We start from the raw sequence: 14,189 nt of genomic DNA on the forward strand, positions 1-14,189 counted from the left end.
TGGGCGGTGGGGGGTCTGCCCCCCGGGCGGCGGCCCGGCGCGGGATCTCGGGTGTGTGCGCGAGAGAGAGAGAGAGAGAGAGAGAGAGAGAGCGAGAACTTGGCATGCTGCATTATGATTGGTCAGTTATGTACAGAACCAGACACTCCAGCAATGGGAGTTTGTTAGACATCTGGTCTCATTCCACCAGCTCCTGCAAGGAGGGAGGGAGAGGAGGGGAAAAAAATGAAGCAGCTACTCCAGCATTCCAAAACGTACACATCAGGGCTCTGATAGCAAGAAAAATAAACAGAAAGAAGGAAACCCTGTCTAGACTTAGCTGCTGCTGAGGCTGCTGCAGAGTGGGGACTGATGTTTACTTGAGAAGGCCTGCCAGGCTGCTCCAAGAGGCAGAAAGACGGAAAGCAAAAATAGTAGTAATAATATTAAGGGAGGAAAAGAATAATAAAGGAGCCTCCTACTAACCGTAAATGAGAACGACAGATTCTTCAATGGCGTGCTGGTAACTGAACTGAGAATCCAGAAGCGCCCGAGTCACGAAGGATCCGTAATACGTGGACTGATACCAGCCCACGTGGAGGTGATCAATGTTCACGTGGCGGAGGCTGCGCATCATCTCCATCTGATACTGCACTGGGGGATACAGCAGAGAGGAATTAAAAAAGAAAAACACCAAGAACTCAAGCACTTAATGATGCCACCAACATTAGCTATTTGGTTAATTATAATAAGTTTTCCAATTTAAAATTATCCATTTTACACAAAAAGACAATAAAGTTTTCAAATCACTTCAAATAATTGGTCTTTTCCACTTTCTCGTTAACAAAAATCCCATTTTTTTGTTTTTAAAAGGTATTAGAAACACAATTTTAATGTCTTGTTCTAAATAAGGAATTATTAATTGCTGTCTATACTTCTCTTTCCTAAAACTCAAAAAAAAAAAAAGGTAAATGTGTAAGGAAAAGGTGTACAATTATTGGACTGTCTGTAATTAGTTATCATTCATTGTCTCCTTCACACATAGTTTTTGGAACTAAGAACTAAATCCATCAAGAAAACTAAGGGGAAACAATGACCACTTACATATGAACCAGACACAGGCCACAGCAATTCAATGGAAGAATCCATTTTTGCCTTCATCTAGTGCCCCCTACTGCATAAACTATTTTTTTAAAGCATTCTCTTCTTTTTGCATTTGGTTATGTTAACAGATGATATTTTAAAACTAGACTGGTTGTATTAATCACCATGTATACAACTGAAAGGTTTGATGACTTTTCCTCTTGTTGAATTAATGACTAATTATTCATTTAAAGCAGTATTACTAGAAAAAGAAGTATAAATTCATAAAATAATAAATGACATTAAAAAAGAAATACAGGGCTGGAGAAATGGCTCAAAGGTTAAGGGAACTGAGTTTCGTTCCCAGTATCTATGTCAGCTAGCCCTCAATTACCCGCAACTCCACTTCTTAGGAACTAGACACCTTCATCTTGGGGTGTGTGTGTGTGTGTGTGTGTGTGTGTACACATAAGTAAATGAATCTTTTAAAATAAGCATCATAGCCTAACAATGCACATCAAACACAAAATAAAGAGGAGAGTTGTATAGTCAACCCACTACCCCAGCTATTTCAATAATGAAGAACGAACACAGGGCTGCATAGAGTAGCCACACAACTTAACTAGATCTGGAAAGTTTTTTTTTTTTTTTAAATACAAGTATAAGTTTTACAAAAAATGTATTACTGCTGTTCCTTTGGCCATAGTGCTGTGGTTTCAAAATCAAACAGGAGTCAGATTACAATGTTTTTCAACATGTTATTGGGCAAAGAAATTATAGATTTTATTTCAAGGACTAGAACATCACTGAAAACTCTTCACCTATTGAAAAATTGTCTAAAGAAAAGCCCCAAAGTGCTCTTATCACTATCTGGAAGGACCACATTTCAATTCCACAGTAAATGTGCAAGAGGTGGATACTGTGTGCTGTCAAGATGCACACAAATGCAAGTAACTCCCTTCAATGTGGATGCATTCAGTCGCTATCCTTTGGCTATGTTACTTCTGTCCTTTCTTTTCTTTTTACAGCAGTTAAAGCACTTGCTAGTCAGGCAGAGAGACTGAGTTCAGTTTCCACCATCACAAAGTGTTTTACAAAACCATCCATAACTCCATTTCCATGGGATCTGGTACCCTTTTCTGACCTCTGTGAGCATCATGCATGCAAGTGGTGTGTATACTATGTACCCAAAACACTCATACATATAAAATAAAAAGTTAAAAGGTACAGGAGAGGGTGATATTAATATGCTATACACCTTTATAAATCCTGTTACTTTTGCAATTTTATAAATTCGTGAAAACGAGGCCTTATAAGTCATGTTACATTTTAAACCATAGTTTAAAACACCACAACCAGGCTGGAGGCAGTGGTAAAGTACCTTCCTAGCACATGGAAGGCCCTTAGTTCAATTCCTACCAACTTAGCCTAAAGAAATGTACGTAAGCACACACACACACACACACACTTAAAAATAAATTATTTTTGGAAAAAGTAAAAAAAAAAAAAAGAAAAGAAAAGAAATGTACGTAAGCAAGCCACAACCCAGATTATCTAGTTTATAATAGTGATCCCCTGGTGGAAGCAGTCTCTATGATACTCTTAAGTTAATGTAAACTTATTTGACTAATTTTAACCACATTTAACTTACAAATAAAAGCCCTAATGCTATCAGTACAATGGGAACTAAAACTAAATTTGCTAGGTTGTTTTAAATCCAAAGTAAAGAGATGGAAGAAATTACCAAACAATCAACAAAACAAGTATCATTAAAAACAAACAATGCATTTTGAATAACTGCGCCTTAGTCTAAGGTCAGCATCTACCACACATCTGCTAGTGAGCCGCTAAACCTTAGTGCCATCTGCCAACTGGGAACAGCAGGAAAAAAAGAGCTGGAATGCTCCTGCCAGCACTGACATTTTCGCTGTGGGGTTCTTGCTCTCTCTGATCTTTGGTTTCCCCATTTCTAAAGACATCTGAGAACTCATCCCAGTCAAACTGCTAGAACTCCACACTGTTCATTGGATATGCTAATTACAAACAATGACTTGTCAATTAGCTAAAGCAAGCATGCATTACGACTTAAAATATTTGGGGGGGTGGGAACCAGTCTATAAGCTTGCTAAGATTCCCCTCACATAGCTTGGATAAAGTGGACTTTTATTAAAGCATTTCCAGACTACCTCACAGAGGTTAGAACACTCCAAGATCTAATGTCCAGCTTCCTCAACTCTCCCTAATCCACAGCACCTCCAATAAGACTAATGAAGATGGAGCTCTTCTGTAAACTAGAAGAGGCAGAGACACGAGTCCCAAGGCTGATGATGTATACATAAATTTGGGAACTAAGTAGACGGCCTGATTGTCATGGGAAGGAACAAGGGACAACCAGTCCCTCTTCATCACCATAGAGAATGACAAAGATTCTGGAAGGTTTAACATACTCCTTCGCCAATCACCTACCTACCTACCTTAAATGAATATAAAAATGAAAGGGCTAAGAACAAAGACAGCAACACAGAAATAATAAAACTTGGTCTTTAAAAGTGAGGCTGGAGCTCTAATGTGAAGATGAGAGAGGCCCAGACCAAAGCACACGCTGTCTGAGTGGTTACGTGGATCCAACTTAGAAAGTGATGCTTCTGCCATGTGCAAGCTAAGGAACAGACAGAGCTCACAAACAGCCATGTGAACTGAGGATCTCTGCAGATGCTTAAGGACTGTCCTTGTTCTAATGTGGACAGAGTGGTCATTATCTCCCCTCTTAGCTTTGTTTCCACCCACCCAATTTTTCAAGAGCCTTGCTGGAAAGCTAAATAGAAGCAAACAGCACACAGCGCCATTAAACATTCTAGACCAAAGCAACACTCCCAGCAGTCACTATCAGTCAGCTCAGTTAAGGTGACACATCAGGAGGTAGCCATTTACTTCTACGGACTTACTGTAGGTACAAAGAAAAAAAAACAATCAAATGCTGACATGACCATTACAGTAAGTTTTATAGTCAACAAGAACGGCCATTTTAGATTTTGATTGCTAGGTTAACACCACTGCTTTTGTGGCTATGCTTGTCCTCAACAGTGAGCAGATCTGGTGAGAACAGAATCTATTTAAGCTATAAGCCACAGATAAACAGAGAAGCCTCAGGATATGTGGGTGAGGCCATGTTAGAGCCCACAGCTTTGAGAAACATGACTGTGTACTACCTCATACCTAGCCATTCCTATAAAGAGAGTGGCTCACAACAGAAGGAAGAAAAGCAAAGTCCAAAGAAACAAAAGGAAAAGAAAAAAACGGCCCATAGTAGAGAGCTACAACTTGCCATTTCGGCACTAATTCAGACCAGTGAAGCAACAGGCTGGCAATTTCTCAAAGCTGGACCCTGGTTAGACACATCCATACTGGGTGCAAAGTTTCCCTACGGAAGCAGTCATCCAGTGGTGTTGTATTCACTTCTAAATTAAAAGCCCTGTGTAGCTGGGAATTTCCCAGGGAAACGTGGCAAAGAGAAAGTCCTTCTGAAGAGGAACTACTTTTAAACTGATAATAGTGTTCAACAGAATTATTCAGAACTGCATTTCAACAGTTTAGGGAAGAACCTTTAAAGTATTCTATCTTAGCTTAAACAACACTCAGCAGGTTAAGCTCAGCAGTTCTAAGTTGGCTCAGCAAATAAGGGCACCTGCTGCCAAACCTGATGGCATCTGAGTTCTATCCCTGGGACCCAGAGGGTAGAAGTGGAGACCCAAGTTGTGCTCCGATCTCCACAGATATACACTCACACACCCCTAGCTCCTCCACACAATAAATAAAATGCAATTAACATTTTAAATAAAGGGTAGCACCTAACCAACTGAGAAGCAGCAAATAAAAATTTTGCAGACAAACTGGTAGTTATCACTAAGCCAACTCAAATTACTAATATAAAAGCTACACTCGGATACAAGGGAAGTGCTGCCAAAATATGAGAAGGCTTATTATTGTACAAGTTGAAAAAAAATCCCTTCAACTCTACCAAGGCCTTAACTCACTAGGCCTTCCCAGGCAACAGAGAGCTGGTGACAACACTAGTATCCCATCCAGGTCTGGCCCCAGTAGACACACCTCCACTTTTGTAGGTACCTTTTCTGCTAGAGTTGAATTGAAGTGCCCAGAGCTACAAATGCCCTGAGGCAAACTGCCCAGGAACTACTCCTTCAAAAGCCCACATTCCCAGCGCGTCCTTTTGTTTTATTTTTAAATCAAAGAACCCTGAAAACAAATTGATCTCTTATACTGAACTGTGGTATCTGGAGTTACTCTGGCAGCCTACCCTACAGACCAGAGAACTGTCACTCTAGAAGTAACCATCTCCTTGCATCTTCAGGTACCCATCTTTTCATATGTGTTGCATTGTAGAAGCCAAGGAGCAGGCTCTCTCCCTCCTCCACTCAGGACTAAAGTAACCAGAATTTTAAAAATGAAAGGCCTACTGTCTTAATGACAATATTCTATAAAATAAACCCAAGTCTAGGCACAAGAAAAGAACTGGCCCTTACTGATCATCTACTAGTCCGACTAACGTCCAGACTAAGACTAAAGTCTGACTTCCCAAATGGCCTGCACATTATCCAGCTCACAATAACTCCAATAATCACAATTATGGGAATGCTTTTAGAAAAACCATCTACCAGAGTTGTGACTTCAATTTGCCTTTGGACTCTGACTCGAAAGCCTAGGGCGCCTCTCCTTCACAGAACCTTGCTGGGGATGTGGAGTAATGGCATCTGACTCATAAAGTGCAGCAGACATACACCAGAAGCTACAGTGAGGAGTCACCGTGGCTTCTCATGCTCCAGAGCTGTAACAGAGCACTACCAGGAAGACATTAAGTGGTAAGACTGCTACCAAAGGCTTTTAGGTGCCAGAGTAAATGTGAAGTCAGACTCCCGAGACATTACATTTTATGTTACTACTTGAAACTTGGGTCAAGATTGAGTTGTCATTAAACGCTGGCTCAGATCAAGCAAGCAGGCAGACATAGTGATGGAGCACACACTTCATAGCAAAGGAAAAAAAAAAAACCCAATCAGAAGATGCAAATGGCTTTAAAAAACAAGCAAACCATACAACGGGCCTGAAACAAACTAATGATTTCAATAAATATTTTCATAGTGTCAAAGTGTAATGCATAAAACTCTCCTATCTGCTCAGTGGCTGGAGCCCAAAGAGGACTTTAAAGAAAACAATTACAAGCCTCTTTCCCTGCAGCACTATGGGATGTCAAGGAGCACTCAGTCTGTGACTATTTAGCAAGACAAACTTTATTCTGTGCTTTCCTTTTCATATTGAGACTGGCTGCCAAGCCGCACATACGTTCCGGGCAATGTTCAAAGCTAGTAGCAGATGTAGATTTAAGCAAACAGAATGTGCATTTGAAAAAAGAATTAAATACAGTCTACTTTGGGTGGAGAGAATTATGGAATACACAGATTTCTCAAAAGTTCCATATTCTCTTCACCCCGTCTGTACCATGTATTCATCCCTTGTTTCAATTAACACATCTGTTATTAATGCCACTCCTGGGATGGCTTCGAATTTTGGTAGTGGCTCAATTTTTCACAATAAAATGTCCAACATAAGTTCTTCTTTACCTAGAAACTACTTATTTTAAAGAAATGGCAAAATACTGCCTTTGTCCTGAGTGGTTATATATAGTCCTTCAACTGAATATGAATTCTGACAAAATAGTTTCTTTTGAATGTTAGGCTAGGGACAAGGCAAGAGAGTGGTCACTAGTTTATCCTTTAAAACTATTAAGAGCCTTTGGCAATTATTGGAATATTTGCAGAGGTTGCTGGTATGTCTAAGGAGTTGCCCATGACAAAGAAGAAAGTGAGAGAAAAAAAAACGCATCTTTGTCCTGTAACACACAATATCTTCTTAATCAGGTCATAAAATACAGTTAAAAACTTTACTGGGAAGTTAACTGTGTGTCATCTGACACTTGTGTACCACAAATTGATTTACCTGCATAGGATCAGAGAGAGACTCTTCACTACATGAAAAACTGTCACAAAATGACTTTCTGATCACTCTAGCATGGTATATGACAGGCAAAGCAGATGAGAATCCTGTGTGTGGACAAAATGTTTCCTAAGGCCCTTTCATAAGGCAGAAAACATCTCTTTCATATTTATAGCCATCTATTAGGTACTTCTACAAGGTTAGTGTGATTATAAAACTAGATGCTACAAATACTCTGAAGGAATGGAATGTTGATAATATACTTAAAAAGGCAACAATTATCAGAAAATTGTGTGTTCACGTCCTGCCCCAATCTACCAAGGTTATGAAGTAGCTTTTGCTAAATTATATAAAATAACTAATCATATCAGGTCAGGAGAAGTATGCATTAGCAGAGAGAACACAGAAACTAGAAGAGAGCAGAGTGAACCAGACCACAGGTAACTTCTGGTTCTTGGCATTCCAGCTATCAAAACAAGAAGGGAAATATTATCATTTACATTGTCCAACAGGAGAGAGATATTTCAAGTAGGCGAGACGTTCCTTAGTATCTGGCCTTAAATACAGTTTCCACATGAAGCTTCCATAAAAACACTGTGCAGAGTTTTAAGAAATGGACCTTTATCCCTACAATAAACAACATCTGACTTGACAATCTTCTAGCTTTGGAGGGGAAAATGGGGTCATGAGTACTTTTCAAAACAACAACAAAAATAGTAAACTGAGGGTGAGGGATAAACATGAGAAGAAAGGACTGTCAAAATGAATCAAATTTCATCCTATATGGATCTGTGTATCAACTTCATCTCCAATTCTAAAAACACCCCAAAAAAATCAGAGTGAGACACACCAATGCTGAACATACTAATATTAGAAAGAAAGCTTGCAGTTTACAGAAGGTTGGTGACAGGTGACTCATAGACTCATTTACCTTAGCTGGAAGCCCTGAGAAAGCACAGTCTGAACTAGGGCCTGAAAGCCACAGTGCTGTCTTTTGGAAAGCGTCTTCCTCACTTGGAATGCCTAGTGAACTGACGATAGATAGCATGTAATTTGTCTTTTAGTATCTTAACTTCATCAACTAGAAAATAATGATTTCAACTTCCAAAAACATGATATTGCTAGCATTTTCAGAAGGCGAACTTCCTATGCAAACTGGCCCTTTGCTGAACCAACCCTGTGAGAGGAAACAGGTAGTCCACAACTACCATAACTCCCCGTCTGCAATCTGCTTTCAGCTTCCTCAGTACACTAACACTGTGAGCTATCAGCCTATCACTCCTTTATTCAGCTTACAGTCAGATGCATTTGAATGAGAAGTCATTTTTTCCACAGCTGAAATTACTGAAATATTTAGGGGGAAATTAATGGTACGGGAGACACTCATTCGCAAGGCACTAAGTGAACCAAAGTAGAGTCTGACTCTCTTAGGATACAAACACTGGTATGGAAAGCAAAGGTTATGCCTGCTGCCTAAAAAGAAATGCCATAAACAAACAGCTGAAACAGCAATGCTACTGGCTCTCCCATGAAGAAAAATCAACAAGGTTTTGCCTTCTTACTGATTACTTACTATCATTTCCTTCTGATTATTTTGGTAGCACTAGTAAAAAAGCAGGACACTGTCCTCCTTGAAGTGATAAAGAGGGTTGAATAGGATAATTTCAAGTCTGCTATGGCGCATCCTCGCTTGAAGAACAGCTTGTCCCCATCACCTGGTGCTCGGAAATATCTCGAATCTCAAGGAAACAGCACTTACCTTGGCTCAAAATCAATTGTTTTGAAAAATTGGATTTGGTTAATTTGATGACTAGGCATTGGATAAATTCCAGACTTATCATTTCTATATTGGGAATCCAGAAAACGAAAAGACAAAGGAGGCTGTACCTGACCAGAAAAGATAGAGTATGACTTCATTAACATTCATCTCATGAAACTAAACTTACAAGTGTAAATATGAATGTGGCCAAAATACAATCTACCATGAGAAGGATTACAAACAGAAAAATACTTGTACGTACTAAGATTATAAGCTAATTATATTCTGTACAATAAAGAACAGATTCAATAAAGAGAGAGACAAGCTACAGAAATTAGATTTCAGGAATAGGTAACCTTGAGTGTTCTGTTATTACTGTCCATGTAACAATATAATCACATTGTATTATACAGGTTTCTATCTCCTGATTCCATTTTATGGCTTTAAAACAAAGGAAATAAACCCCTGCCCTCAAGAGGTAACGAAAACAAAACCTCTTAATGGAGGGGCAAGTAGTGCCAGCACACTCAGGTCTGGAGCCTGTTCAGTGGCCTGGACTGGGCACTTGAAAATACAAGTACTAATTCTACTAGAAAAAGCAAACAACGTTGTAACGCACCACATTTTGCTGAAGAAGCATGATCCATTCCTACAATCCTAATTGTTCAAAGGTAAGTTCAGTTTTCCCTTAAACATTAAGATTTGTACTTTAAAGTCAGTAGATTTGGCCAGGCAGTGGTGGCACACGCCTTTAATTACTCAAGAAGAGACAGGCAGATCTCTGAGTTCAAGGACAGCCTGGTCTATAGAGCAAGTTCCAAGACAGCCAGAGCTACACAGAGCAATCCTGTCTTGGAAGAAAACAAACAAACCCCACTAGGTATGAAGAAAACAACTATGGACTACAATTTTTGAAGAGTTTCCTCAACTACAGCCTCAAAACAAAGAAGCTGGCAACCTGCAAAGTGACAGTACTGTTGTTAAACTATGAAAAGAGAAAATAATCTCCTATGGGTCCCTTATAAGAAAGATGTTTATGTCTTCATAATCATACAGCCCACCACTCATCACCTCCTTCCCTGCATACTTTGTTTCTTCTAGAGATTTTTATGGGATAGAAAACATAGAACTTCATGCTGAGAAAAATGACCACATAGAAATCTTTCAGGACAACTCACAATAACTCTGAAGGCAAGAATACATGGCTTACTTTAACATTATGTTTCATTTCCTGTTCAGACACTATTTTAGGAGACAGTACCCAATTAAGGGGTCTTTGGGCTGGGATATCAGGGTCATTTTCTCCAAATCATATGCATATGGTATCTGTGAAAGAGGACTTAAAGCTCTCACCAAAATCTCGAAGAGAGGCTTAAGATCCAAAAGAGGTTCACAGGTACTAACAAGGCTGACCCCTGTGAGGGCATAAGGCAGGATGGAGCCTAGGGATGAGGCAGTAATCAGTCCAGTTAATGGACAGCCATAGAGTAGCACAGATCAGCACTGAGCACCAAAGAGATGCCTTTGTGGAAGACAGGAAAGACAGGCCAGAGGTTCCAAGAGAATACCAGTTGTCAGCAGGAGACTCACCAGGACAATTCTTACTTTCTGCCAACCGAGAACAGGAAGGAAACAAAACACTGAGACAAGATGAATAGAGACCTCACTCAACTATCCCATGATCCAGATGAGTACTGCCCATGGTGGACAGGAAAGAAACCCTACATCTCTTGGTAAGTGCTAAGACCAGCGATGGGACACTAGGGCTGTTTGTTGTGAAGGCCCAGGGTGCTGAGGCAGGGGTCTACCCATGTGTGGAAAAGATGCATAGGCCGAGTATGAGAACACTGCCTCTAGGAGAAATGTAAACATGTTTCTTATTCTGCTGCATGGATGTACTTTAGAGCATAACATTACAGTCTCACAACCAAACAGCATTCTCAAGGAACTCACTGATCTGAACCTGGGGCATTTTTACACAGACATCTAAGTCATTAGTGAGATTTGTCTTTATAAAATCTGAAGCTCATAAAGGGTGCTTTCCTATAGAAGGCCACTTTGGTTACAGAAATATACAGTGTTGGAAGCAAATGCTACTGAAAGGCAAGGAAATGACTGGAAGACTGCATTGAAAGCTACAAAACAGACCGAGGAGCTCTCTGTTTGGTGTCCCTGCGTGATGTTCACAAAGGAATTCATCTCTGTTACTATAATGGGAATAACTGAAAACCACAGATACACACAAATAAGCGTAACTTACCACTGAGCAGGGTTACTCCTCCCCAGTTCCACAGTGGGCAATTCACATAGAGAAGATAGGCCAGATACAGAGCAAGCAGTGCAGGACTTAGACTACAGGATCCGAATTCTCAAGCTAGCCTCTTCTTAAAGGGATAGGTATCTTTTTTTTTCCCACCAAAGGACTACATTGCTCAGCCACTGAGGGGTTCCTACGCCTCTTCCCTATGTGAATGAGAATTAAAAAAGAAAAAAAGAAAAAGAAATATAGCCCATACATTTATTCCTTCATGTATTCACCCTGGGCTTGAATGTGGAGGCCAGGTAGGTGCTGAGAAACAGAGTAGCCAAGACACAGCCGAACAAGGGGACCAAGCATGCACAGGGGGTGGCAGCCAGCAGTAAAGACCTCCTCAAACTCCTGCTGGACACAGTTCTCTAGGCCATGAGTGAAGAAACTACTGTCAGGAGCAAGCAGGAACCAAGGCTTAAGAAGTCAACAGCTTGGCAGCAGCCCTGGCAAAGGTAATGCAATGTCAGAAAACAACTGCGCTCTAAGCAAACAAGAGACGTATGCTGCAACACTGCACTGGACAGAAAAAAACGGCCAAAAGGTTGGGCTCTCCCTAAAACACAGTTTTAAATCATCTACATTCGATTTATACAATGAAAACATGATTTGGCTTGATGCTTTTACACTGTGATGGGGACAACAGTAAACAGGCACACGTCCCAACTCACATTAACAATTACAGAACAAAAACTTGTCTCTGAAATCACACATTTTTCCTGATGAATCCAAGAAACCTAGCACTACTCTGCACAGAAATAACATGCGTGTTCAGCCTGGATGTGTGCTTGTGTGTGTGTATATTTATGAGTAATGCTTTTTGCATATTAGGCAACATTATTCAATCACTCGTTTATAAAAGTTACACTGCTTTTTTTCTCGAAACATAATTTCCATGGCCTTTGTAACCAATTTAAACTGCTCTCTGCCACAACACGGCTTGTGTGTGCAGAAGTCCTGCTTGGAATGCTGTTTTGGCAGAAGAGATTGCTTATCTTTAGAAGACTCATTATTTAGGGAATAATTCTTCAGAACATGTAAGAAAACTTGCTTGATTTATAAATGTCAAATGTCACCACAACTTACTTTTAAGCCATGCAAACATTTTGATGGCACTATGCCACAACTTAACATTTTACAACTAGACCAAAGCTCTGGGGAAGAGCAAACGGCTACATGAGGCAACAGGACCTACTTGCAGACCCGTCGTTGTCACTTCTGTTCATGCTGCTTTTCAACTGCAGCCTCACTCGCCGCTGCTGCAGAGCCATACTATTTTGGACAGGTTTCACAACCTGGGCAATGATGACATTTTGTTTGGATAATTCTTGGCTGGAGGGATGGGGATGGGGTTAAGATCTGAACACAGTTCTTCAGTTGTAAGCATCAACATGTTTCCACTCTCTCAGGAAAAGTAAGCCTCAGGACAATAATTTCAGCACTGGAGTGCCTACAGGACTATGAACACAACAGAATAAGAAGGTAAAGACAATGAAGAATGTAAGTAGACACAGTCTTTCTAATCACATCTCCAAATAAAGTGCAGGGGGTTAGTAGAGCATAAGCTTGAATAAGCATGGCAGTGCTAACATATACACAGGCAGCAGAAAGGCTAGCCATGAGCTGGTCATCTCTAATGTCTTTGCTTCCAAGATTCGTTCTCTCTAGGAAAAAAATCCCACTTCTCCAACCTGTGTTCCACATGCTTTGGGAAAGTTGTTTCACAATGCTCTAACTTCTGCTTTGCCTTTTATTTTTCCATACAAACTACTATGTCCTCAACACTAGACAGATGGCCACCAGAAACAATAGATTCTTTACCAAGACCTTGCTAAAAGGAATCTGATGAATTCTGGAGTAGCTGTCTTTGTGATACCCAATAACAACAGTAACATTTACAAACTTATGCAGAGTGATTAAGACTCTCAAGGCAAGAGGGAAAATTCCTAAATGCAACCTCAAGTGCTATGAGGACATTAAGGTTTCACAGCTATCGATAAGAACTATACAGGAAACTTTCTACATTTAGAACAGATGAACAGCATCATAAAGTCATTTCTACCTACATGCTTCAGAAAAGTGCATTATGAAAAATTAAGGTTTCGGGCATGTGTAAATCTAGAATTTTGACCCACTGAATTTATTCAAATCTGCATCACCTACTACCAACATTACCCACAATAGAAATAAACTAAAATAGTGTAATTCTCATCCAAAACTGTGGGGAGGATGAGGAACACTCAATGGCAGTTAAAATGTAGTTTAATCACAAGAGGACGTATGTTCTAGAGCGGCTGGCTCTCTCTACTTTCTCTCCTAAAGCCCAGGGTTTGGCACTTACCTGACAGAAGTGGTACTGCATGGTAAATTATATGCACACAGTTAAACACAACTCCCACAAACAGAGAGCAACAGGCTCAAGGAAAGATGCTGGCACTAATACTACATTCCTGTATTTCAGTCACTCAATCACATATTTTTTCCTGTGTAAGACAGGTATTCATTTTTTTAATTGACTCAAGAATAACCTGCCCAACAACTACAACTCAAGGCTAGAGTTTCCAAACTCCCAAGACTCGATTATTTTCAATACACTATAATGTTTACATCCAGTGACTGATCTTTGATAGGGATACAGAATAAGTTATAACTCAAAATCTGAGGGAAAGAAAACTATGACCATTGTCATGAAAACTTAACACATTTAACCTTAACTTACGTACAACGATAAACAACACACAATCCTGAGACTGTTTTTGTTGTTTGTGTGTATAAGGTTTCAAGGCTGACCACTCTGCACTGAACAACCAATAAAGGTGCTGATCTCTGGGAGAGGTAATTCTCCTTATGGCAGTTAGTGGCTGATAGTTCTTTGTCTAGGGGTAGAACCCCATAAATTTCCCTTCCATGATAACATGCCCACTGATACTGCTATTCTAATTTGCTGATGCAGCTATTTTAGCACACTGTCTCACAGGAGATCTTCTAGCATTCAGGCTCTTACTATCTTTCGGTCCCTCTTCCAGTATGTTCCCTGAGCCACAGTTACAA

At 40.1% G+C, this 14,189-nt stretch overlaps 1 protein-coding gene across 1 annotated transcript in view; it reads right to left on the reverse strand.

The window, feature by feature from the left end:
- Eif3h (eukaryotic translation initiation factor 3 subunit H) overlaps nucleotides 1-14,189 on the reverse strand; it is a 72,216-nt gene that overhangs the window by 11,893 nt on the left and 46,134 nt on the right. Inside the window, exon 3 of the mRNA XM_028767391.1 lies at nucleotides 466-633. Within this exon, the coding sequence (XP_028623224.1) occupies nucleotides 466-633 (168 nt within the window). The remainder of the gene's footprint in view (nucleotides 1-465; nucleotides 634-14,189) is intronic.

This window comes from Grammomys surdaster, unplaced genomic scaffold (genome assembly GCF_004785775.1).
Source record: "Grammomys surdaster isolate TR1022 unplaced genomic scaffold, NIH_TR_1.0 63, whole genome shotgun sequence".
Classification (NCBI taxonomy): domain Eukaryota; kingdom Metazoa; phylum Chordata; class Mammalia; order Rodentia; family Muridae; genus Grammomys; species Grammomys surdaster.